Below are 26,719 nucleotides of genomic sequence, written 5' to 3' on the forward strand. Positions count from 1 at the left end.
GCCGCGCCTGTTCTTATTCCACGCCACTGGGTTGACGGCAACTCAGAGTGACCCTGTGAACAACCGAATGGAATCCTGCCCGGGCCTGCACCACCCACCCCACAGTTGATGAGGAAGGCCAAATCAGGGTGTGCTGTTTCCTGACCTGCCAGCAGGGGGTGCTACACCAACACACAAAAGGGTGATACCACCACCAGGGAGGCCCTGGAAGGTGGCAGGCCAAGGGGCAGCCCTAATGTCCCGGCTGCAGAGAAGTTCAGTGTCCCCGCAGACTCCCTGTTGGCCTGGGTCTGCTCTTGATGGGTGGAGAGTGGCCTGGAGTCCCAGCACTGTGGGCACCCACCCAGGGCTCCCTCAGGACAGGGTCCACTTCAGATGAGTCACCTGAGTGTCCCTGGGGGTCTAGAGGCCCTCGGCAAAAAGCATTCTCCCAGCACTGAGACAACTTGGAATGATACGGCCCAAATCCAAACCTGACCCCACCGCAATCAAGAAGATTCCAACTCCGGACAAAGTTGGGTTTTGGAGGCTGTATATCTTTAAAGGAGCAGAGCCTCGTCTGACTCCTGGGGAGCCTCTGGAGGGCTTGAACCATCAACCTATGGTCAGCAACCTAATAGTGAACCCCCTCGACCACCAGGGTTCTCTGGACACAACATAGTGAGTGGTTAAAGGGGAGCCCTTTCGAGCAGACTGCTGAACTTTAGTACTTAGTTCCGGGGGGTCTGGGTTGGCCGCACCAGCCCCCAGCAGCAGGTGGAGGAAGCCAGGGGATGAGGCCTCTCCATGCTCACATAGAGCACGTCCCGTTTCTCTCCACCCAAAGCCAGCCAGGCGCTCCTCCAGACCTCAGGTCAGCCTCGGCTGTACCCCATCCCCCCGCCCCCGACCAGCACCACCTCAGAAGGTACTCTCCTGAGCCTTGGTGTCAGTGACTGCCCAGGGCCTTTCTTCCTGGGATGAGGAGGGTCCCTTCACACCTCTGCCATCACCCATCACCCCTTATCACTGTTCTAGAGGGGTGGGGAAAGCCCCTAAAAGCAGCAGTTCTCAACCTATGGGTCTCAAGCCTTTTGGGGGTCAAACAACCCTATAAATTGGGGTCGCCCAATTCATAACCATAGCAACATGCCAGTGATGAAGTAGCAATGAACATAAATTTATGGCTGGGGGGTCACCGCCACATGAGGAACTGTCTGAACAGGTGGTGGCGTTAGGAAGGTTGAGACCCGCTGCCCTAAAGTCAGCACCCACTGCAAGTACCTAAAGTCAAAGGCACTTTATAGTAAGCCCATAATGAAGCCTCACACAGGACCGGGACAAGTCACAGAAAAAACATCGTGATGTGGGAGACCAGGAGCATGAGGCCACAGTGGTGTCCCTCATGCAGATGGCTGGTTTGCTTCTGTCTCCTCTTTCTCCTAAGATGTTATAACAGGCACTGCATTGGGTCAATCTGCTGGGTCAAGTGTTGAAAAGCAAGCCGGTTCCTTTGAGAACTAAGGCGTGCCTGACCCACGCATGCATAGTGTCTGCCATCGCCTCACAGACCTGTGAAAGTTGGACACTGAATAAGGAAGGAAGAAGGAGAATCGGTGCAATGGAACTGGGGCGCTGATGACGTGTACTGAGTGTGTCCCGGTCGGCCCTAAGAGCAAGCCAATCAGTCCTGCAAGAAGTACAGCCGGGACGCTCCTGAGAGGGGAGGATGGTGAGACTGTGTCCCACGTCCTGTGGACGTGTTGTCAGGAGAGGCCTGTCCCTCAAGAAGGCCCTGGTGCTTGGTCAAGGACAAGGGCAGCCAAAAAGAGGAAGACCCTGGATGAGCTGGGTGGACGCAGTGGCTGCGGGACTGGGCTCAGGCATAAGAGCCATCGTGAGGATGGCACGGGACCAGGCAGTGTTTCGTCCTGTTGGGCACTCGGTCGTGATGAGTCAGGCAGACTCCACGGCAGCGAACAGCACGATGTGAAAGCTGCTTGAATGTCAAGTGTCCCCCCTCCTGCATTCTTACACGCCACAGCTCTGCCCTGGTTGGGTGTTCAGAGCCCAGGGAGCTTCTCAAAGAGTCCACCCACCCACCCACCCTGAGTCTCGGCTGCAGAGCAGAGAGGCACGGAATGAGAAGGAGGTGACCTCTGTACCCCCACCGCCCCTCCCAGCCCATCCCCAGGCTGCCACCCGGCTCCCACACCCCTTTGATACCCCATTTGGAGGTCTTGGGGAGGAGGCGGGGGTTAAAGAGCCCACTGGTCACATTGTCGGAGGTAAACACGAAGATGTTTCCCTTGGTATCCCCGCAGCAGAACACAGCTTTCTGGTAGTCAGACCTGGGGGAAAGATGCAGACAGACAGGCTGGGGTCCTGGCCGGGGCACCCCGCTCGCTGCCCTCTCCCCCGCTCCCCGACTTTCCTCCACCTCGGAGGAGCCGACAAACATGGGTAGGCTGCAGTGGCCCTGACCCTCGCCCAAGAGAAATCAACGTTTTCTTCTACGAACGCTGTGCTTTCTCCAGCTCCCTCCCCCTCCCTTCCCTTCCCCGTAGTGGACTTCTGGCCCCCAGACTCCTCAGCCACAGTGGGACAAGCCTCTCGGTGGGAGAGGTGGAGGGACGCATGGTGGATGGCCACGACTCCAAGAAGCAGGCCTGAGAGGACAGGAGATTTGGAAGCACAGGGTGCTGGCATGCACCTGCGTTCCAAGGGGGGGCCTTGAGTCCACCAGAGGGGGGCTTTTCCAGGGCCATTACCAGAGAGGCTTTCCAGGGGTCCCCTGTGACTGCACACTGCGCCCCGAGGAGACTCACCAGTAGTCCATGACCAGAATGCAGTTGTCCAGATCAATGAAAGTAAAGGCACGCTTACATTTGTGGTTACTGATGTCAAAAAACTCTGCGGAAGAGACAGAGAGGCCTCAGGGGGTTCTGGGTGGCAGTGGGGCAGCCCCCCGGCTTTTTCGCAGCTTCTCTGGCCCCCTTTGTCCTTGCCTCCCCACCGTCAGAGGAAGTCTTCCCCAAAGTCAACTCACTAGACAGCTCAACACTGCCCCCAGAATCAAATCCAGCTGCCAGCAGTAGCCAGAGAGAGCTGCCAAGGGCCGGGTCAGGCCCTGCAGACCCCTGCCATCCTCCTCAAACACATCAACCTCATTCTCTGCCTAGAATATTCTTGGCACTCTGCAGACCACGTCCACCTCTAAGAGCCAGCTCCACATCACCTTCCCACGTCCAGCCCAGGCCGCTGCTGCCCTGCTCTCTCAGCGCCTTTGTGTTTGGGTATTTCAGGTCTGTCTCTCCTTCTAAGATGCAAACACCATGAGGGCAAGGAGCATGTCTACAACCCCCCAAGGAAGTCTCAGCACGCCCCCTCCGAACATGAGCTGCATGGGAGGTTCGGACCCTGCGTCCCCGGCATCCCCAGCTAGTTCTCTGGGGCAGATGAAGCAGAGAAGTTCACCACTCCCACTGCAAAAGCCCAGGCAAGTCTGCCAGGAGGGGATCCAAGTGCAGAGACAAGCCCCGTGAGGGACGGAGGGACGGACCCTCGCTCCCCGTCCTGCCCTGCCCGTCCATTCCTCTCTGAGAACCATTCGTTCCATCAAATGTCTTTCAGGGTGACCTTGTGTATCAAAAACCCACTCCTTCCTGCAGATCCGGCCTCACTCCAGCTTCTGTCTAACAAACAACCTCGCAGCGGCCTCCCAAGCACGGCTGAGGGTCTCGTGGTGGGGGGTGCTGAGCCCGAGCCACATTGGCTGTGCCACCACCTCCCCGGGCTCTGGCCTTGACCAAGCGCCTCCTAGCCATGAGAGGTGCTCAGTCAGAACAGCCATGCCGCAACGGCGGCCGAGACAATGGGTTATGTCACCAACACCCGGGGTGTCTGCAGGGTCTATCTGGGATAGCACCTGGCCCTCAGGAACCGGGTATTACAACAGGTTCACATGCACACACACACACACACACACACACACACATACACACACCCCTGCTGGCTACTCACTCTGTCCGTGTCAAACCATCCATCCTCAGAATGATGTCAGTGCTAAACTCATGCTGCCCGCCGGGCACTACACCTGCCAGGGGCTGCGCCTCCCCAACCACCAAGTCACACTCGCCCTGGGCGACAGGGATGATTGAGTCCATCCGACAGCTGGGCAAACGGAGGCACTGAGAGGCAAACTCATGACCCCACCTCACACGTCTACCGAGCGGGAGGAGCAGCGTCTGCATCCAAGCCCGTCTGAGCTCAAAGCCCCTGCTCTTTCCAGAACAGCCTGCACGCTCTGCTCCCAGAGTCCTCCGTCATGGGCAAGAGCTTCACATGTTCATCCAGCTCCCTGACCGCCTTCCACGTTTGCCCAGTCCAAAGCAGCCATCATTTCACCCCTCCTTCCGCTCAACAGTCCTGGAGCATCTAGGACGAGCAAAGCAGGCGCGGTCCCTGCCCCCATGGCGCTGACAGTCTGGAGCAGCGGCTCTCCACCTTCCTCACGCTGCCACCCTTTCATGCAGTTCCTCATGTGGTGACCCCCCAACCATAACATTATTTTCGCTGCTACTTCATCACTGTCGTGTTGCTATGGTTATGAATCTGGCAGCCCCTGTAAAAGGGTCGCTTGACCCCAAAAGGGGTTGCGACCCACAAGTGGAGAACCACTGGTCCAACGGAGGCAGATACTGAAAGAAGAATCGCCCGTGTAAAAGGACGATCACACTGAGTTAAAAAAACAAAACCTTGAAGGAAAGACGGTTGATCTCAGGGTGTGTTGAACAGAAGAACCTGACGTGGCCTAGGGGGTCAGGGAAGGCTTCCAGGAGGAAGTGGGCACGGGAGCGAGAGCCTGGAGGACAATGAGAAGTGACAGAGACGGGGAAAGCGTGTGGAAGGGACAGCAGGACGCAGAAAGAGAGACCACGGTGCCCATAAAAGGAACGGCAAGGGAGAGGGTGCAGAGAACAGGAGCCTGCTGGGGCAGCAGGGGTCCGTCAGACCTGTGGGGACCTGGCACAGCACGTAAGGGATCTGATCTCCAGTCTAGAAGCAACGGGGTGGGAGGCTTTGGGCAGAGAGGCACTTTCCAAACTCACGCTGACTGCTCCAGTGCGGAGCAATGGGGAAGCCGTTCCTGCGGCTCATGGGAGAGGTGGTGCTGGCCCGAACTGCGTGTGGCAAGGACTAGGGCATGTGGCAGGTTGGTGAGGGCCTCTGGCTTATAAACCAGAAGCTCTCAAGCATCCTGAGGCATTCAAGCTCTCATTGGCACCCCTGCATGCTCACCATCAGGTGGCCATGTGGGCCAGCTGGACAGTCCACATTGAGTGGCCCGGTCCTCCCGGCTCTTCTTGTGGCACTGGGCGGTAAGTGGTCCTCACTCATCACCGGACGACTAAGGCCTCACACCGAGAAACGCTCCTCGAGGACCCTCACCCATGCTGACGGTTGACCCCGCCTATGGACGGTCCAACACCTGGTTCTGGTTGCAAGCGTGGGCCCAGGAACTCACCAATCTTCTGGTCAGCAGATGCAATGGCAATCAGATCCATGTTGTGGAGACACACCATGTCAATAACCCACATCTGCAGGTTGTGGGGTCGTAGGATCTGGGTAAGGGGGCCAGAGAAGAGCAGAGGGGAACCAGGTGTGGGCAGCTTGTCCAGGACAGCCCAGCCACGCAGACAAGCTCCCCGGGAATCACCTCCCACCCCACAAGGGGTGCTCCAGACCCAGGCACAACTGGATGTTGAAGAAATCCCCGAGCCTGAAGCTCGGCTGCGTCATCTGTGAAATGGGCTTGCAGCCCATCCTTCCTTTCGAGGTGCCGTGGTAGAGCTGTTTGACCAGGTCCCTGGAATTCTAAATGTCCATGGCTCTTGACCCAGGGCCTCCCTTTCCAAGACATGTTTGCAGGAACTCGCGGGAGAGCGTCTCTAGGGGCGGCATGGGGACTCCCTGGGACAACAGCAGGCTGCAGACAGCTCAGGAGCCGTCGGGGAGGACAAACCCACACCACGTAAAGTACGAAGGAGCTATGTACATGCCAACGAGAGACTGAGCTATTAGGTGAGAATGCAGCTTTCTGTGTGTCCATGTGTATGTGTTTTAAAGAGAGAGAGAGAAGGGACAGAGGTTCTTGCCCGAGGTGGGCAGGCCAGGGAAAAGAAGAATTTTTGGCTTGGGAGGGCACTGAGTTCGTATTGCAGAGAAGAGATGAGGCTTTCAGCTCCTGTAAAGAGTTACGGTCTGGGACGCCCACAGGAGCAGATCTACTTTGTCCCACAGGCTCACGATGAGTCAGGGTGGGTTTGGCTCTAATTTATCATTTATCAAGGGGTCACAAGGGCCGGGGAGGAGCTGATACCAAGGGCTCAATAGAAAGTAAATGTTTAGAAAATAATGATGACAACATAGGTACAAATATGCTTGATACAATTGATGTATGGATTGTTCTAAGAGCTGTAAGAGCCCCCAATAAAATGATCTTTTAATTTTAAAAAAAAGGATAGTGGAACATTTGGGGAAAGGATGGTTATCATGGTGGCCCACCATGAAAAAATGTAGCCAACATCACTGGACCGGGAATAGGGAAGTGGCGGTGCTGGTAAATGTCTTGCTTATAAAATCTCACCATTATTTTAAAGAGAGAGAGGCAGGGTAGATGTACAGCATATCCACACAAGAAGACCCCCAAACTGGTCCCGGTAGCTGCTCCTAGGGAGAGGACCTAGGGTCTAAGGGCAGGGAAGGAAACAGAGTCCGCCTTCTATCTACCCTCTCTCCTCTCCTCTGCATGTCTGACTCCGGCTTGTCATCTGCAGACGTCACCTAGTCAAAGCAGCCTCTCCGTCGTCTACACTCGTTCCACTAGCTGCAAGAAATGACCAGAATAACTCGAGCTAAAGCATCCAGACGAGTGCCCGGCTTTGGGTGGGGAAAGATAGGGGGTGCTTCAAAGAGTCCCTGGAAATATCCCATGATCTTGGAATGCTAGTTTTCCACGGGGAAAATGTTTTTGAAGCCCCCTCCTAGCAGTACCTTCCATGGCAGGGGCAGCCAGAGCTGCTGAGCCCAGGGGGCTGGAGGTTTGGGAGAAGGGCTAGGGCGGCCAGTGAGGGGATGTGTATTTTGATCACTGAGTAATGCCACAGATGCTGCACTGGGAAAGCAGAACAGAGTGAGATCTACACGGGGGGGGGGGGGGGGGACGACAAAAAAAGAGGAAGGGTTCTTGTTTTGTTTCATTTCCTCTGTATTCAGATGAGCGAGCGAGAGAGACAGAGAGAGAACCAGGAAGGAAGTGGGCTGTTTCGTCAGAATGCAGAGGGCACCAAGAACAGAGAGCCCCAAGATGAGATGGCTTGGACAGCAAGGACAGTGGGGCCAGCCCAGCCCGAGGCTCTGACCCATGGGACCCCTCGTTCAGCTGAGAGTCCCCAGAACATGAGTCTTTTCAGTGGCTTCTCTGAGATCACACCCTGATTCCCAACGGCTTCGGGGTTCACAGCTGGTACATGGAGACTCATGCTGACCAGAATCTACTTGCCGAAAGCACCCCACTGAGGAAGAACCCCCAGGTCACTTGGGGCTTTCCCAGAAGCCTCCCTCTGGCCACCTCCACCTTCCTGACCTGTGGCCCCTAAGGGGCGTGGGGTAGCCATCAGGCTGCAACACACCTGCACCACCACCACCACTATCCACCACCACCACCCTGTACACACAGTGAGAAAAGCAGGGCGGGTGACACCAGAAACTGCAGTCTCGGAAACTTGGACGTGAACTAGACCTCCCCAGCCTTGTTCCCTCTCCAAGCACGCGGGGCTGGGAAGATGCCACTAGATGCTCTCCTCCGCCGAGGGCTGGCACCCGGCACGGGTGAGCCCCCTGTGGTCACACATGGTTTCCAAGGCCCTTGGTGCTGTCGGTGGTAGTCTCGGCATGCTTGCTTCTCTGGGGAGCGGCGCCTGCCTCGTCAGCTGGCCCGGCAGCACCAAGTGTGCAGAGGGGTCCTCCGGTCTCCCACGGCTCACTGGGCGGGGCCAGGGACAAGGATGCTGTCGCCTACGTGTACTGGCTGTGAGCCTTGCTCTGACCGACAGACTCCAGGTGCCACCCAAGCACCACGTCATGAGACAGCCCCCGAGAGCCCTGTGAAGGAGGGAGGACGATGACTGACCCGAGGTGCAGGGACAGTCGTGACTTGTCCAGTCACGGAGCCGGTGCTGTGGCAAGACTGGCCTTGCTCATGGGGCTCTAGAGCCTACAGGCCACCCGCGTTGCCCTGCCTGGTCCAGCCCAAGGGTTTGAAAGGCACTGTAGAAATAAGAGTCAGCAGAACTTGGTGATGGTCTGGATGGGACAAGAGACAGGGAAGGAGTCTTCTTCCTAGGTGGGTGGGGATGCCACTCGCGAGAGGGAGACACAGGAGGAGGAGCCAGGTGGGGAGTACAGAAAAGTAGAACTGCCCCTGGGTGCTTGTGAGACTACAGGGACCCGGAGAGCAAGCAGCCGGTGGTTTTGAACTGCTGGCCTCACGATTAGCAGCCCAACGCGTAACCCATGACGCCATTAGGGCTGCAGGCCAGGTGGGTGGGGAGGGACTAAGTGGCATTCTGTTCGGACAGCCGGGGCTCCGGCAGCCTGCCGGCAAGAGAGAAATATGTCAGAGCTCAGGCCCAACCCTGTGACTCACAGCCATGAGCCGTGATCATGAGCCGGCCACCAGGCTCTGCCGCCACAGCCGCGTGCTCCCCGGGCCACTCACCTTGAAGGAGTTGAGCAGCGTGAAGGTCTCGGACCAGAACTGCAGGGTGCCCGTCTTGGTGACTGTCAGGAAGTAGCCCTTCTTCTGGAGCCGGTGCCTCACGTACTCCACCTTCACAACCTCACACCCTTGGTTCCTGCGCAGGGTGGTCAGAGAGACAAGAGGCCACGCAGACCCGGCTCAGGAAGGAAAGGGAGGCCTGATCCAAGACCCAGAGAGAGACCAACGCTAGCAAGACAGGCTTCACACATAAGGCCGCTGCAAGAGACACACGGGGCTCAGCCCCTTCCCCAAGCACCGTGCTGCGAGACAGGGGTTCGTCCGAAGGCGGCGCGTTTATCCTGTGAAAGGACACTCCGTCTCCCCGTGACAGAGGAGCCACGACAGAGAGCTGGCACAAACCTTCATTTATGAGAAAAGCAGCCCCCGGCGGGCCAGGGGAGTGGAACTTGTGATGGACGGACGGGAAATGACAGTTTCCAGGAACTGCCTGACTGCTCTGGGGTGGAGAGGGGACTAAACTCCAAAACCAAACTCACTGCCATTGAAGTTGATGCCGACTCATAGCGACCCTGTAGGACAGGGGAGAAGTGTCCCTGTGGGTTTCTGAGACTGTGACTCTTCAGGGGAGTAAAGAGCCCCGTCTTTCTCCCAGAGAGGGGAATAGTGAGCGAGAAAGAGATCAAAATAGACCAGTTACGACGTGGTGCATCCAGGGAAGGGCACTAGATGCTGCAAACCGTACCTGGGGCAGGCCTGGCCTCAGCCCTCAGGGGACGCCTCCCCCATGCCAGTCAGTGCTAGCTTCCAGTGGCTTCTCTCCTGCCCGACAGTTGGCCAAGCCAGCGATCTGGCTGGGAAGGCTCCCCACCCTTCTGACTTCTCAACATGGCCTCTTGATCTGCCCGCGTCTCTGGACCCAGACAGGGAAGGTATCGCTACCCCCAGTCTCCAGGCACACTAGAGGATAGCCACTTGCCTGCAGTTAGGTCCTGGGGTGCCAGGAGAGTCACAACAAACGAGAGCCAGAGCTTTCCAGATGGCACCACAGCATGGCCTGGCTGGTGGCCTAAGGATAACTCCCATTGTTGGGCGGTTCCACTACCACTGAATCTCTGCAGGAGAGAGAGCCAGCCTTGCTTCCGGGCCGAGGCTCCCAGGGTCCCCTTGTCCTTACACACACACACACACGCACGCACACACATACAAGCCGCACAGGTCATGGTGGATAGTTTCCGTCACATCCTCTAATCCTGCCACTTCCACTTCTGCCATATCTGCCTGGGCTAAAAGGCCTGATTTCTCTCTTGACAATGGAGGACATGAAAGTCATCCTTGTGCCTCACAGACCACTGTGAGTCAGCAGTGACTCCCTGGCAGTGGGAGAGAGATTAAATCCCTGGCTGCTTCGGGGCGAGACTCACGTCTAACTCCTTGTCCCCTGTTGCCCTGGTAGTGCTCTGGGCTAGGTGTTAGGCTGCCAACCACAAAGTCAGTGGTTCAAACCTGCTGGCCATACCGAGAGTCGCCTGTGAGAAATGCGAAGCTGCCTGCTCCTGTCAAGAGTTACAGTCTCGTCAACCCTGCATTGGGCCGCCGTCAGTCTGCGTCCACTCTTGGCAGTGGGTTTTTGAGGTTTGGTTGTCCAGGCTGTCCTACCCCAGACATGATCCTCTGAGACAGACAGACAGGCCTGAAGCCCCCTCCATGCGTGGAGGCCAGCAAACATTGTACCACAGACCTAGCATCCGGTCGCCAGTTTCCTGCCCAGTTTGCAGGAACAGTTGGTGCTTTCTCAAAGTGGGTTCCAGGCGTAGATCCCTGGCAGCAGAGTTCTGTTCTGGGACAGCTGCTCAGACCCCTTGGCGTGACTCCCTTTTCCCAGGGAGTTTGGGGGGTGTGGGGAATCGAGCTGGCATGGCAAGAGAAACAGACCACAGTTCACCAAGTACAACGATCCATGAGCAGTAGGAGCCATGAGGAGGCGCAAGCAGACAGGCCTTGGCAGACAGAGACAGGGAGTGCCACCAGGAGGAGTGGTAACAAAGGTGGGGAGGGCCCTCCAAACGGGCTGGGCTCCAGGTGCAGTCTCCGGCCAGGGCCAAGGCTCCCGGCCTGCCCTGGCCAAGAGCAGCGCAGCCATCTGTGGCCCTGTGGGTGAAGCCATGAGCTCACAGCAGTTCACAGACAGGTGGCCAGGGGACGCAGGGAGCACCGTGGTGCATCAGGGGTGGGACTGGCGGGGGGTGGGGGGCCCACAGACCGATGCCGCCGCATTCCAGCTGGATGGTCTGGCTAAGCCACCATGGACGAGTCTGTTTCCTCATCTGTAAACGGGACAGTCCCCTACCTTAGGTCTCCTGCAGACGTGTAGAGGATGAAAGGCACTAGCGTCTATCGAGCACCAGGCCCCGTGCCAGACACTCAGCACTCGCTGCCCCAGGAGAACTCACTATCCTCCCGCCCGCCCGCCCCCAGGCCCAGGGAAGTCTCCTTACAGGGGGATGATCTGCATGGGAAGGTAGAAGCGCAAGCGGTACTCTTTCTTCCTCATGACTTCCCTTTCCTGGAACTCACGCACCAAGTAGTCCATGTACTTCTGCTGCCTCCGGAAGAAAGGGCGAGGAGAGAGGACGCTGGCACAATGACTTCCGCAGGAGGCCTTGGCAGCCCAAGGCTAGTGTTTAATGCGCTCCCCATCTCCATCCAGCCCCTTCAAGGGGCTCTGGGAGATGATCCCCAAGTCCTGGGGCCAAGGAAGCCCTGACAGACCTCTGCCATGGCCTTGATATGCGAAGGACCCACTAATGACAATTCTGAAGACCACGTGGAAGCAGCCCCCTCCCATGATACCAGCCCCCTCTTCAGATACATCTTGGGTTCTCTTTCTTATCCAGCATCAATATAGTCACCCACTTAATAGATAAGACCGAGGCCTACATATACAAATTAGCAGCAGGGGCAAATCTATAACCCGGGACCAGCGGACAGCTCCAGATTACACTGACGAGCCTCAGAGAAGCATGGCCAAGGCCAAAAGCAGTAAACCCTGGATGAAGCCACATAACAAGAAGCAGGGGGCTTGGTGTAAAAAAGCCATCTTGTCAATGCAGCAAATGGTTGAACGATGTTTCCTATAGAACTTGGAGATAAATGAAGCTTGAATAAAGAGGCAGAGCAAAAAAGAGGAAAAGCAACACAAACCAGAAGTCATAGAATGAGGCCATGAATGCATGGCCTCTGGAGTCAGGCTCCCAGAGCGAGTTTGTTTACCTTCTCTGGGTCTCGGTTTCTCCATCTATCAAGTGGGGATGGAGGACCCAGCGCAATGCCCAGCGTCAACGCTAACTATCATGGCCACCGTCCCGACATCAATGTAACTGACTGAGGTTTCTGCTTTCCTGCATGTTTAACCGCTACCTGCTCGTTGTGGGACATTTACAATCAGAAACGGTAACAGCATCATTGGTAGTGAGCTATGCTAGCCAGGTATTGTGATCATGATTACTGCTTACTCAGCTGACCCATTTTGGCTTCAACAGTCACCTCTAAAAGAAGCAAAAATCAAACTCACTGCCCTCAAGCGGATGCCGACCCATAGGGACCCTTTAGGACATGGTCGGACTGCCCCGGTAGGTTCCCGAGACTGTCGCTCTTTATGGGAAAGCAGCTGCCGTCATCAAATGGGACCTGTCTTGTCACTCTGTGGCAGCTCGGTGTGTGTCTGCATAGAACAGGGCTCCTAGAGTTTCCGTCAGCCAATTTTTCAAAAGTCAAATCACCAGACCATTCCTCCGAGCCATCTCAAGGTAGACATTTGGGTTAGTAGCCAAGCCCGTTGGCTATCTGTACCATCCCCTCCTGGGACCCCTTAACAGTCATGGGCTTGCCTACTCCTGTGTGGCCTCAAAGGGCCATGAGATGGTCACTCATCTTCCTGCCAAGGCACCAGAGACTGGTATGGAGGAGAGCGGTGTGGCAGGGGAGAGGGCCCACGGTCCCCTTTGCACACTCAGGAGACCTAGTACAGGGCTCCCTGGCACTTGGCACCTATGTCCCCGCATCTCAGGAGGGGATGCAATGTTGACTCTAGTCCCTCAGGAGGGCCCCACAAGGGCACCAAGGGCTCCCTCCCCCAGCACACGCCACAGCTAATGCCAGAACCCACAGAAAGGCTCTCGGGTGTGACAATTGTCCCCCCTCTTCAACCCTCCATTTGCTCCAGAACGGCGCCCCACCAGCCACCCTCCAGCTGCCTCCTCGCCCTGCTCACCCAGGTGATGAAGCCGTTGCACTCTGTGTCCACCTTCAGAAATATAGCCTCCAGCACCTTGCCAGACACATTGCTCAGAACCTGCTCCGTGGCCTTCAGGAAAGCACTGAGCTTCAGGGCTTCGAGAGAGAGGAGAGGGGACGCTGTCCACTTGCTCATGGACTGCTCGCGATGGCGATGTTGGGGCTGGGGTGCTGAGGGGGACACTCAGAGAATCATGTTTACCTGGGATTCTCCGCCTCTTTGCAGCCGACCCCAAAGCCATGAGCTGGAGTCACTGCAGGGGGACACGGGAGATGGGCTCCAGCAGAAATATAAAAACCTTAGGGCTTCCTTATCCTCGACCCCTCAAAGGTAGTCACTCCAGTCTGTCAACCCTGCCTTCTTATCGCGGACACCCCCACATCCACACCTCGGCCTGACTCTGGTGGTTAGCAGGCAACACACCGTTGTCTTGGGCATCTCCTCAATTCAGCATTCAATTGACCCGCAAATCCTGACCTGACGTCTGTGTCCGATTCAGGGGTGTCCCATTCCCCCACCCAAATATGCCTCAACTTGGCCGAGCCATGATTCTCATGCGCATCCCCCACAATAGATCAATCCATGGTAAAGGGGAGTAGGGTGGAAGACAACACCCTTCCTCAGGTGACACCCCTAGTCTAAGGAAAAAGGGATTCCCTAGAGTGGGGCCTGCACTGCATTTTATCTGACAACAGAGAAAGAGGCAAGCCGAGCAGAAGGAACCTTTGTAGCCAGAGTCACTGCGGTGAGAGCCTTTTCCTAGGCCCCGGCTAAGACTGATGCCAAGACACGTGGAGACATCTGAGGAGCGCCAGGCCCACGGAGGTTGAAAGCAGACGAGGACCTTCCCCAGAGCCACAGAGAGCAAAGGCCTTCCCTTGAGTTAGTGTTTCTGTTGTTGCAGCAAGAAATGGCAGCCTACCGCAAGTGGGACGCTGTGTTGAACACACACACACTCACACACACACAGAGCAGTGGGGGATGGGCAGAGAGGATGTTCCAAAGGAGTTCAGATTCTATTTCTGAACAAATCAGATAGACCAGACACTGAGCCGATGAAAATTCTCCAAAGAAACGAAGGAAATGCAAAAATCAAAATTAAAAAAAAGGAAATGCCAGAGTAAACCATGGAAACAAAACAGCAGCCATCTATCTCTAACATCCAGAGGCCCAGGCCAAGAGATGCTTTCAGAGGCGACTCCCAGAAGGCGGCTTTGGCTGGAGGGGAGGCTGGGCGGGAAGGCCACTGCCAGGGGGAAATGTTCTTCTCGGGGGGGGGGGGGGGGGGGCTCTCTCTGCGAGTGGGCCAAGAGCCCCTCTCTAATGGGCTTCTCTCTAAGCACTATTCTCTTGTTTGTTTGCTCGCTTGTTTCTCAAGGACTTCTAAACGTTTTGGACCCTCACTGTGGCTTGAAGATCGAGCACCATCCGGCCCCTCTCAGCGCTCACCTGCCACCACCATCCAGCCAGCCAGATGCCCTCCATGTTTCGGAAACGCACACCTTGGCCTGTCTGGGTGACCCTCCCACAGACGTCAGGGCACCCCTGCCCCTCCCTCCTCGGGAGAACCTCCCCAGGAACCTGCCCGAAGGGGTCACCCCACCTACTACCTGTCCTCACTGCTCTTCCTGACACCTCAAGCTCACTGTCTGTCTGTCTCCCACCCCAGACCGGGAGCTCTGAGAGCGCAGGGCCCAGTGGGTTTTGTCCACCACTGGGTCCCCAGCCCTCAGCGAATGTGTGTCCCTGGAGTCTCTGGGCGCCAGGACATGACGGGGACGGGCGCTGCCAGCAGGGGCACAGTGCTCTGTGTCACACTCACGAATGCCTGCTGAACAAGGAACTCAGCCAGGAAATGATGACACAGAGAGACACGGCCACTTGGCCACCGTCACAGGGCTCATCAGCGGTGGGGCACCAGAGGCTGACCCAGGCAGCCCGGCCCCAGAGTCCCTGATTTTTCAACCTCTGTTATTCTCCTCTGGGGAAACACCCAGCCCAGCGCTGCAGCGGTCCTGCCAGTTATTTACCGGCCATGAAAAGGCTGAACCAAGCACGCCTTGCTTGAACAGGGGTTCATCGGAAGCTATAGCCAAAAGGCATCTGAGTTTTGAGTGGCGCTTAATGGTCCTTCTGTGCCATGAGAGGGCCCCAGGCCTTTACCAGGAGCCAAGTGACCATCCACGGCCTAGCACAGGGCTGCCCCCAGCCCCTACCCCCGGGCACGAGGGGGTGGGTGCATGGCCTGGGTGCAGTGCTTCAGGAACAAGCTCCCCTTGAGTGCCCCATGAATGGGACCTTTCACAGGCAGGCGGCTCCAGAACGCTCTGCCTTGCTCACGGCCGGCCAAGTGTATTTCTTCTTAGATTTAGAATCACTTTAACAGAATCTGCCTTTGGAAGAATGGAAAGTCGATGCCCAGGAATGCACATCCTTTGTCAGGGCTCAGCTAGGGCCTCTGCTCACCAGCTCCCAAGCCCGAGTTCATTCAACTCGACCTCCGAGATGAAGTCACAGTTCCCCACCGGGGTGGAAGGGAGCTACTGATTTGGGGGCTGGGAAGGAGGTAGTGTATGTGGCTGGGCCAGTGACTGACTTCTGGGAGGGAATAACCAGGAGGGGGGGGGAGGGGGCCCCACGGGAGCCACAAGACCCTGCGAGGGAGGAGTTCTGCCACCAACATGAGTGAGCCCGGTCACTCTGAGATAGCCATGCCCCAGGCCTGGCTGCCACCCTGATGGACGCCTGAGGAGACCCTGAGCAGAGGCCCAGGCAGAGCCATACCTGGCCTCCTGACCCCTCCAAACCATGAGAGGTAGTGTTTTGAGCCACAAAACCTGTGGCAATGCCATTACACAACAATAGGTAATAAACCAGAGCTAGAGGGAATTTGGAGGGGGGTCGGGGGGACTATGGTTACATTGGGATGTTTTGCTCTTTCAGATTCCAAATAGCCTCCAATATGGTTACAATCGTGCCATAAGGAGACACTTGGCTTGTCAAATGGAGAAAGACAGGGCTGTCTGTTCCTGTAAAGACTCGCCGTCTTGGAAACACCCCGGGGCAGTTCAACCCTGCCCCGTAGTTTGAATTGCCCGTCCCGTCTGCATTCTCTACCCACCGTCAGTGAGAGGGGCCCTCCCTGTGCAGAAGGCAGAGACCAGGGCTGCAGCCCAGCTGTACCTCCACTTGCATCCGCATCCTCAAAGACTTTCTTCATCTCGGAGAGCTGTAGCTCAGTGAAGAGCTCAGAGCCGAGTTGGAAGTCAGTTATCAAGACCTGGGGAGTGGGAGGCGCCAGGGAGCTGAGCAGCTCTTCCTTCTTCTGTAACGGCTCCTGGATCTTCCACTGAAGCAAAGGTAACAACAAGGACCGAGGCTGAGTTAATGTCCCGGGCTGAACGTCTTTTGAAGCAACGCTTATTTAAAGAGACTCTTCAGAGAAGGACAGAGTGTGTAGACTTTTCCCCCGCTTGCACCATTTTCCCAATCCACTGCTGTTTCCCTTGTTATTGTGAATGAGGTGACGGTTTCCCATCCGTTTCCTGATCCGTTTCCCATTTAACAAGCTGCACATCATTTGTTTCATGCCATAGATGGCAATCCCTACTGCAGCGTCTCTTCTCCCGCTGCCCCTCTGTGTGCCCCATTTGCATGGCTCCTCCTCTTCTACCCCTTCTGAACTCTGCCCTTGGGCCAGTGCTACCCTGGTGATCTCAGATGGGGGGTGATGGTACAGGGTGTGTGCTGCCCCCAGGTCACTGTTCCCCTTGTAGACCTCTCTTGTTTGGCTGAACACTAAGCCCGGGGATGAATTCATTTCTGGACCTAAGAGTGACTCAGGGCCATAGGCAGGGGTTCCACCAGTCACTAATGGATACTTTGATGACTTTGTGTTTTGTTACATGTCTGTCTCTCACTCTATCCTGGACTTCTCCCCCCTCCTTTCATTTTAACAGTTTTATTGTCATTTCATCCACATATAACGCAACTGAATCTCTCAATCCTATCAAGAAGAGTTGTACAATCATTGCCACAATCAACTTTAGAACAGTCTTTCCCGCAACCCCTACCCCCATGGGTAAATCCCTTTTTAAATGAGGTGTGTAATCGCTGTCCTTTGATGGTGCTCCCTCCCGCCTCCCACATACATTATTGGCTCCCCCAACCCCCCTCACCCTCCCTATCTTTGACCCCCCACCCCTACCTCCCCCTCTAAACCCTTGCATCTGTTCTTATCTCTATGCATGTACTCCTTCTGAGCTTCACAAACTGGTACACCCAACAGAAACAAAATAAAGTGGTAATGATAAAAATAATAATATAAAAATTCAAATACAAATAATGAGTAAAAAAGAAGACCGCCATCAATACTTAAAATACATTTTTTTTTTGGTCATGGAACAAGCAAGAAATACTTGCACCTAGAACAATTTCAGATTGGGTCAAGAGGGAGGTCACCCAACCAAGTCCCCAGTTTGATCCAGTATACTCATAATTACAATGATCTCTATCGAATAGTAAAGCCATTTGAGACCCTTGCCTGAGGCTAGAGGGGATCTATCTGCCTGCGGCTTAATCTGCCTAGATCCTCTGCAGATAGGTTTGGGCTCCCACTGTCCCCCACAGCCTTCCACATATTGGGTGTTTACAATTTGGGCTCTGACACTTTTCCCTTCATCATATTTGAATTTTGTTGTCGTCGTCGCTGGGTCACACGATCTGGGTTGCTTCCTCCATGTGACTTAGGTGACTCCTCAATGAGATGACTGCTTGTTGGAATACAAGCCTTTAAGACCCCAGACACTATTCTGATTGATAGCTGGGAACCGACTTTCTTCTCCACACCTTGCTGCAGCACACCCTTCTCTTCAGTGATCCTTTCATGACGGTGAATATTGAGCAGGGCCATGTGATCAGAACTAACTGCTCTTGGACTGGGTATCCTGGACCTCTTACTGTGATCCCTTTTAGAGCAATTGGTAGTGGTTTCCAGGCACCATGTACTTCTTCTGGTCTCAGGGCTGCAGGGGCTGATGTTCAAGACCATTGAACAAATTGTTTCCGTGCATCTCCAATTTTCTTCACTCTTCTTTCCTCCAGACAGGGAGAGATCAACAGCTGCACTTCACATGGCTACCCACAAGATTTTAAGACCCCAGTCACTACTCACCAATGTAACTTGTAAAACATTTTTGTAGTCTATGTTTATGACAATTGATTTTGGTGTCCCCAGAAACCATGGTCCTGAGTCCCCAGGCCCAGCGATTCATTCCCCCAAGGTGTTTAGTTACATCTAAGAAGTTTTTAGAACTTTGCACGCGCACACACATACACACACACACACACACACACACACACACACACACCGTATTCTCCACCATGTCCGTCAATATATTCACAGGCTAGGTAAATATACAGGTATAAATATTCTCTGTCAGACCTATATATACTCATGGGTACAATCCCCCACCCACATGCAGACACTCATGAGTCACCAATATTGCAGGATTGTATTTATCATGGATTTGCTTCAACTGCCTGTAACACTTACCCTTCTCCAAATGCCTTCCCTGACCTCCATTATTTTCTGCTCAAGTCCCTCTTGTATATTGTCTTCTTCCTCGGCCAAGTTACTACTTGCCTCCCCTCTAGTTAGTAATTTACAGGGTGTGTAGTCTCATCTGAGAGAAAGACAGGGCTTTCTACTTCTGTAAAGAGTTACAGCCTAGGAAACTCATCAGGGCAGTTCTACCAGCTTACAGGGTCTCTAATGAGTTGGCATCAACTTGATGGTAGTGATTTTTAGTTTGGGCAGTCTTACAGTGATAGACTGAAGCAAAGAAAGAACTCATGACCACTTTTAGACCTAGAAGGAACCATCAAAATCTAGATTGGTCCTTCTGACTTTAGGAAGTTAATCAGTGGTCCCCTTTTCCTGGGGCCATTATGGAGGGTCAGGGAGGTTAGGGGACACAGACAAGGTCTTACCTTAAACACAGCAGGACCTACAAGTGCTTCTATAACTACAGCTAGCAGGACTAAAAGGGTCCTTCCAGGAGCTAACAGAAGCTAAACGGTTCACCACAGCGTCAACAGTTCGAAACCACCATAGGAAAAGAGTGAAGCTTCTGTTCCCATAAAGACGAACAGCTTCAGAAACCTTTCTGGGTCAGTATGAATCTAAAACTAAATCAACTCCAATGGCAACGGAAAAGGTGAACATGTATTGCTTCTAATTTTTGATGGTCAGAATCCAAAAATCCAGCCTGGTCGTACCCAGCCAATTTGATCTGGTCCTGACCAATCAGACCGCCACCTGAGTTTGATTTCCTGCCCCACTACCAACACTAAACGCACTCACACACATGCTCATGCACTAAAACCCAATAGACCCCTCCAGCAACAGTTCTTGCCCCACATTCCCATTTCTCTCCATCCTTCCCAGTCCAGCTCATTTCCCAGCTCCCTCGAAAAGCCCCCAATTCACAACAATCTTTCTTCCTTTCCTCAAAAATGCTTCGGGCCAACTAGAGGCTCAGCTCGCCAAAGGTTGCCCCTACACAAGACCAAAGTGTAGCGTGGAAGATGACTGGGTAGTTCACTGACTGGCAAACAGGCGATGCTGCTCACTGCAATGAGCCGCTGTGGAACCTGAGTACGGAAGATGACTGCAGTTCCCTGTATGAGTCCAGGTAGACTCGAGAAACAAATTCATAGACACTCGTATGTGTAAGAAAGAGCTTTATATTAAGAAAACATCCCAACCCAGTCCAGATCTGGTCCATAAATCTGATATTAGCCCATATGTCCGATACCAGTCTGTAATTTCCCCTTCAGACTCATGTAGCACATACAATGATGTTGAATGCAGGAAGATCACAGAGTAGAAACTCTTGTGGATCCAGGGGTGGTGGAAGCATCTTAGTGCTGGCATGGGTTTCCACGTGGCTCCTCGAGCTCCTAGGTTCTGGCTGCCATCAGTATAGCTCCATGTGGCTTGTCAACAGGAATGTCTCTCAGGAAGAGTCTATGTGTCCTGCCTCCTGTGAGCTATTAGCACCTCCAGATGAGGCCATCAAGCTGCGGCCTGATTGACAGGCTAGTCTCCACCCCTTTCCTCTTAATAGTCTCAGGTTGACACCCGATTATGTAACTACCACATTTCCAAAGCCAGAAGACACCCTGTCCCTGGATGAGCACATTGTCTCATCCAGCTGTGAATCTTCATTCATTATCTAACCACACTTACAGAATGCCGAGCCCTATAAATAGAACCATGGATCAACGTGGTGTTTCTGCCCTTCATGGAGGCCGACAGATGAACTAGTTAACGCCTCACCGTTCAGCCAAAGGCCCACTTTAGAAATCTCAGCGATCGCTCAGCCTCGCTGCCTCCTTCCTTTCCAGGAGCCAGCTCTTGGTTAGGTCCCACCATAGCCCTGCATCTAAACCCTCGGTCCCACACCCAGCCCAACGCAAACCCTAGCATTTTCCATTTTAAGCGGGCATCTTGGCCTCACCGAGCTTTTGGCTCAAGCAGTGTCAAAAATATTGCTTGAAGATCAGCTAGCTCAAAGAGCTGATTTTCCTGCCCGTTTTTAAAGCAGGATGGAAACTACTAATGACAATTTTATGGTAAATTCGTTAAGTATGGTCTGGAGTTTACCGATATGATGCAGAGAACCAGTTCCAATCAGAAGAGTGGCTTCCCAGGGATTGTTTGGGGAATGAAAAGCTAGACTGCACCCTGACTGACTCGTCTCTTCCTTGTGACCCTTCTGGAAGGGGATGTCCAATTGCCTACAGATAGGCTTTGGTCTCCACTCCGTACTCCTCCCTCATTCGCAATGGTATGACTCTTTGTTCTGGATCTTTCATACCTGATAACTGATCCCATGGATACCTCATGATCTGGTGGTGTGCTTCTTCCATGTGGACTTTGTTGCTTCTCAGCTAGATGGCCACTTACTTATCCTCAAGCTTTTAAGACCCAAGACACTATATATATTGATAGCCGGGCACCATCAGCTTTCTTCACATTTGCTTATGCACCCATTTTGTCTTCAGGGATCGTGTCGGGGTTTTCCATGTCTTGTATCCATGTTTTCATCGGGCTATTTGTATTTTTCTTAAGATGCTGTAGTTTTCTATAGATTTTAGAAATTAGCCCTTTATTTGATGTATCATTACTAAATATTTTCTTTCCAATTTATGGGTTCTCTTAACTCTTTTGATAAAGTATTTTATGTGCATAAATGTCATTTTTTAATTTAACCATTTTATTGGGGCTTATACAACTCTTATCACAATCTACACATACATCCATTATGTCAAGCACATTTGTACATTTGTTGTCATCATCATTCTCAAAACATTTGCTTTCTACATGAGCCCTTGGTATCAGCTTTTTATTTTTAAAGTATTTTTAGAAGGTCTCAGGCATTCGTCTTATATACTATGGATATTTTTCATTATGTTCAGTTGTACATTTATGGCTTGTATTAGGGGCCATTAAGTTTGTCCCTATTTTTCCATTGATGGTAATGGTTATGGGGTTTATATTTAGATCTTCGATCCATATAGAATTCATTTCTGTACATAGTGTGAGGTAGAGGTCCTGTTTCATTTTTTGGCATTAGGTAAGCGTCCAGTTTTTCCAGCACCATTTATTGAAAAGGCTCTCTCTTCCTCACTTAATGTAGTTTAGTCCTTTGTCAAAACCTGGGAGTCCATAGGCTCTTGGTTGTGCTTGTGGGTTACCAATTCTAATCCATTGGTCTTCATAGCTGTCACTGTGCTGCAACCAAGTTGTCTTCATTATTGTGGCTATAAAATAGCATCTAAAATCTGGAAGTGAAAGGGCTCCTACTTTGTTTTCATTTTATAGTAGTGTTTTATTATCCTGGGTCCTGTTTTTCCTTTCCATATGAAGTTGATTAGTATTTGCTATTTCTTTAAAGACTTGTGGGATTGGAAGTGCCTTGAATTTATAAAGTGGTTTTGGTCGATTTTTTTTCTTTTTAAAACCATTTTATTGGGGGCTCTTACACCGCTTACAACATTCCATACATCAATTTTATCAAGCATATTTGTACATGTTGCCATCATTTCCATTTTCTGCTTGAGTCCTTAGTATAAGCTCTTTTCCCCTCCCTCTCTCACCCTCCCGAATCCTTGATCTATTCTATATTATTTCATATCTTACACTGTCCGCTGTCTCCCTTCACCCGCATTCCTATTATTTGTCCCCTTCAGCGGTGGGGGCGGTGGCGATATATCCAACCTTGTGATGGGTTCCCCTTTTCTCCCCCTTCCCTCTCCCCAACCATGCCCCTCCCCTCATATCACTATCCCACTACTGTTCCTGAGGGGTTTATCTGTCCTGAATTCCATGTGTCAGGAGCTCTTATCTGCACCAATGTGTGTTCTCTGGTGTAGCCAGATTGGTGAGGTAGAACTGTGGGTCAGGGTAGTGGACGGGGCAGGGCAAGGCGGGGGTGGGGTGGAAGCATTCAGTAACCAGAGGAATGATGTGTTTCATCGGTACTATACCTCACCTTGGTTGAATCATCTCTTCCTTATAACCCTGCTGTGGGGGGATATTCAATTGTTCATCCCTTCCTTATAACCCTTCTGTGGGGGGATATTCAATTGTTGACTGAGATTTTATTGAATATCTTGTCATTTCACGATCACTGAAGACAATGCGGGTGCATAAGCACATGTGATGAAGAAAGCTGATGGTGAATGGCTATCAAAAGATATAGTGTCTGGGATCTTGAAGGCTTGAAGGTAAACAAGCGGCCATCTAGCTGAGAAGCAACAAAGCCCCCATGGAAGAAGCACACCAGTCTGTGCGATCACAGGTGTCAAAGGGATCAGGGATCAGGCATCATCAGAACAAAAAATCTTATCATTGTAAATAAGGGGGAGTGTGGAGTGGAGACCCAAAGCCCATCTACAGGCAATTGGACATCCCCTTACGGAAGGGTAGCGAGGAGACAAGCCAGTCAGGGTGCATTCTAGCTCCATTGAAACATGCAACTTTCCTCTAGTTCTTCAATGCTTCCCCCCCGCCCCCACTATCATGATCCCAATTTTACCTTGCAAATCTCACTAGACCAGAGGATGTACACTGGTACAGATAGGAACTGGAAACACAGGGAATCCAGGGAAGATGATTCCTTCAGGACCAGTGCTGTGAGTAGCGCTTCTGGGAGGGTGGGATGGAAAGGGGTAACTGATTACAAGGATCTACATATAACCTTCTCCCTAGGGGATGGACAACAGAAAAGTGGGTAAAGGGAGATGTTGGACAGTGTAATATATGACAAAATAATAATTTATAAATTATCAAAGGCTCATGAGGGAGGGGGGAGTGGAGAGGGAGGGGGAAGAAAATGAGGAGCTGATGCCAGGGGCTTGGGTGGAGAGCAAATGTTTTGAGAATGATGAGGGCAATGAATGTAAAAATGTGTTTTACACAATTGATGTATGTATGGAATGTGATGAGAGTTGTATGAGTCCCTAAATTAAAGTGATTTAAAAAAAAAAGATCTTGTAATCTGTGTTTATCAAGATCTATAATTTTTAATTCTGGTGATGTCTTTACCTGGTTTAGCTACCAAAGTTATAATTGCTTTATAAAATGAGTTTGGCAGTATATTGTCCATTTGTATATTGTAAAATAGCTCATGTAGAATTGGTATTATCTCTAAATATTCAATAGAATTTGCCAATGAAACTATCTGGTTCCAGACTTTTCAGGTTGGGAGTGTTTTTGTGATCAGATCTATTTTTTTTCCTCATATTTTAGGCTTACTGAGATTTTCTGTATCCATCTGTGGTCATTTGGGTAAATAATTCATTTCTAAGAATGTATTCATTCCTTTTAGATTATTTTCAAACGTGCTGGATATTGTGCAGTTATTCTTTGTATCTCATTTGATTCTATTGTAGTATCACCCACTTCATTTCTTAGTTAGAAAATTTGCTTTTTCTCCCTCTGTCTTTGTTAGGTTTGTCAGTGGTTTATCAGTTTTTACAACTTGGTCTTTTTAGAGTTTAGTCTCAATAGATTTGTATTCGAGATTGCGGATTCTTGTTTCCATTTTTTTCAATCCTTCTGTAGTTTTGTTCTTTCACAATGTTAACCAGTTCCCATATTTTGATGTTTGCTCTGACTGCTTGGCCATATTTGATCTCCCATATTTTGGTGTTTTTTGTTTAATACAGTTTTCTATGACTTTGTAGAAATACTTTGTGACTTACTCTCATACAATCTACTAATCTAATCTCCCAATCCACTTCCCAACACATTCTAAAAGGTGTACCTGATGACGCCTTTACCCCGGGGCTGACACTCGCCTTGGCTACTTCCTCTAACCCCAAACCTTGAACATGGCTTTCCAGTCCCTGCAGTCCAACGACCAGCTACTGGTGAAGATGAGGGGCTTCACCACCCAGTCATGGAACATCTTGCACACATCATATTCCAGGCAGGCAAGTGTTAAGATCCTCATCCAAAAAGTTATTTCTGCGCTGTATTCCACTCGTGTTTCCCCTATACAGATGCAATCCATCTTCCCGGGGGAACTGCTAACCATTCTATGGCTCTGTCTGCCCAACTCAATTAGTATCTCCTCCTAGGGGCTTGCCCATAACATGCCACCTCCATCCTAGGCACCCAGTGAGTTGCTCAAATCTGCCACCCCCCAGCAAAGTAACTGTGCACACATCTTCCCGGGCGTGGTTAACCTGGTGTGAGGTCCCAGGGCTCTGGGTAATCATTCTACCCGGCGGCTCTCCCACAGTAAGGGTGGTGCCTCAGTAAACAGTAGTTACACAGTACGGTACAGCTCTTCTTAGGGCTTTCCCCATCCCGTAATGCGCTCTTTGAAAGCCACGCGTTCGCTTAATTTCATTTGTATCAATTATCTCCATGTCCTTGCCCCCACCCTCCCACCCACATGAGACGCTCAATCACATCTCAATAATAATTCATATAATCCATTCCACCATGATTACAACCCTGCGGGATAACACTTAGTCTGAGCTGAGGCTGCAAAATGGTAGCCTCGGCTTTGTTGCACTTGACCCATGCAGAACCCTAAGGAAAAAGCCAGCTGGCTGCAGTGCAAACTGTACTTACCTACCGGGCCCTGTCAACGGGGCAGAGACTAATTGACTCCAATGTTGACAAGTCATGCTCGGGTGGCCCTGGAATGCCCCTTCCCTTTAGTAACGGTGATGTTTTCTTACCTTCTGAAACTGAGAGCTTTCTTTTAACAAGGTGTCAGAAGACCTAGAAGAAGGAATCACAGCCACTTCAACTCTGATCATTAGGACCACAAGGGAAGCTGACCTAGCTGGAGTCACAGAGGGATGGAAGTCAGGGTCAAGGAGGGGGGGTGGCCCCTGGCCCACGGACACTCTGTGGATGCACATGATGAGCATCCCTCTTGCCATGCGCTTCTCCAGGGGGAGCTCTTCCCAAGCTGACCCCCACTGAAGCCCTGGCGTGTCTCAAGTTACCTTCCTCTTGCTCAGTGTTAAAGGTTTCTCAATAGAAGTCATACATTGACCGAATGAGAAGGGACAGAGTTCCTGCAATCCAATGACCAGCTACTGGTGAGGATGAGGAGGGCCCAAGGGTCAAAGACATGCATCAGAAGTAGGGCCCCCCTGCCTGTCCTCAAACGGCCTTGGGGACAGGATAGGATGTCTTGTTCAGAGCTGAGAGAACTCTCCTTCCAGCAGTGTGTGGGGGAGTAAGCATCCACGGAGGTCTGCTCTGAGAATAAGGGTACAAAGTTTCAAAAACTTGGTGGGAAAATTCCATTATCTTTAAACTCCCCATTTCCCACAAATTGTGTGCTTCTCCTGGGTCAGGGGCACCTCGAGACAAAAGAAAGCCTTTTGTTAAGTTTACTAAAACACCAATCCACGTCAACAGCAAGTCCTATCAGACAAGAGAGCACTCTAGGATGGCTGAAAAAGTCAAGGGAGGCCTCATCCAATGAGCCAGCTACACTTGACCAAAAGGTTCTGGAGTGGGGAAGAGAGAAGAGATGGAAAAGAAAAAAACAGAAACAGAACATAGTCTTAAGCCTGACCAGGAAGGCTGAGCAGGATGAAGCATATTTATAAAAACTCATCAGCATAAAAGGGAGGAGGAACAAGAGTGGAGCCTGGCCAACACAACCCAATGTCGTGTGGCAATAGCTTGGATCAGGCGTCCTCAAACTACGGCCGGCGGGCCACATGCGGCCCTCCGAGCACACTTACCCGGCCCGCTGGGTGTTTTTGCCATTTGTTTTTGTACTTCCAAGTAAAAGATGTGCAGTGTGTATAGGAATTTGTTCATAATTTTTAAACTATAGTCCGGCCCTGGCACAAGACACAGGAGAGAAGGGAAAGTGTTTTAATGCATGTGATACTGCGCTATCAAATTAGAAATTCATAAAATCCCTGGATATGCGGGGAACTGAAACTTCAGGAATGGCTCTACTGAGGGGCACAACATGAGACACACACACACAGAGAATGAGTCAGACAGTATGAGAATAGGATGTTTCATGGGGAACGGAGACGATGAGGGAAAGCAAAGGCCTCTGGATACGGCAATGAAAAGATAGCAGCAAATCTCCAAAGTTAGA

General features: G+C 52.0%; 1 protein-coding gene across 1 annotated transcript in view; it reads right to left on the reverse strand.

Annotated features, from left to right (window-relative positions):
- EFCAB8 (EF-hand calcium binding domain 8) overlaps positions 1–26,719 on the reverse strand; it is a 74,309-nt gene that overhangs the window by 42,370 nt on the left and 5,220 nt on the right. Inside the window, exons 2-8 of the mRNA XM_075527947.1 lie at positions 16,242–16,407; positions 13,035–13,153; positions 11,260–11,363; positions 8,762–8,897; positions 5,507–5,603; positions 2,808–2,892; positions 2,206–2,330 (exon numbers count right to left, since the gene is read on the reverse strand). Of these exons, the coding sequence (XP_075384062.1) occupies positions 2,206–2,330; positions 2,808–2,892; positions 5,507–5,603; positions 8,762–8,897; positions 11,260–11,363; positions 13,035–13,153; positions 16,242–16,407 (832 nt within the window). The remainder of the gene's footprint in view (positions 1–2,205; positions 2,331–2,807; positions 2,893–5,506; positions 5,604–8,761; positions 8,898–11,259; positions 11,364–13,034; positions 13,154–16,241; positions 16,408–26,719) is intronic.

This window comes from Tenrec ecaudatus, chromosome 12 (assembly GCF_050624435.1).
Source record: "Tenrec ecaudatus isolate mTenEca1 chromosome 12, mTenEca1.hap1, whole genome shotgun sequence".
In the NCBI taxonomy this organism is placed as follows: Eukaryota; Metazoa; Chordata; class Mammalia; order Afrosoricida; family Tenrecidae; genus Tenrec; species Tenrec ecaudatus.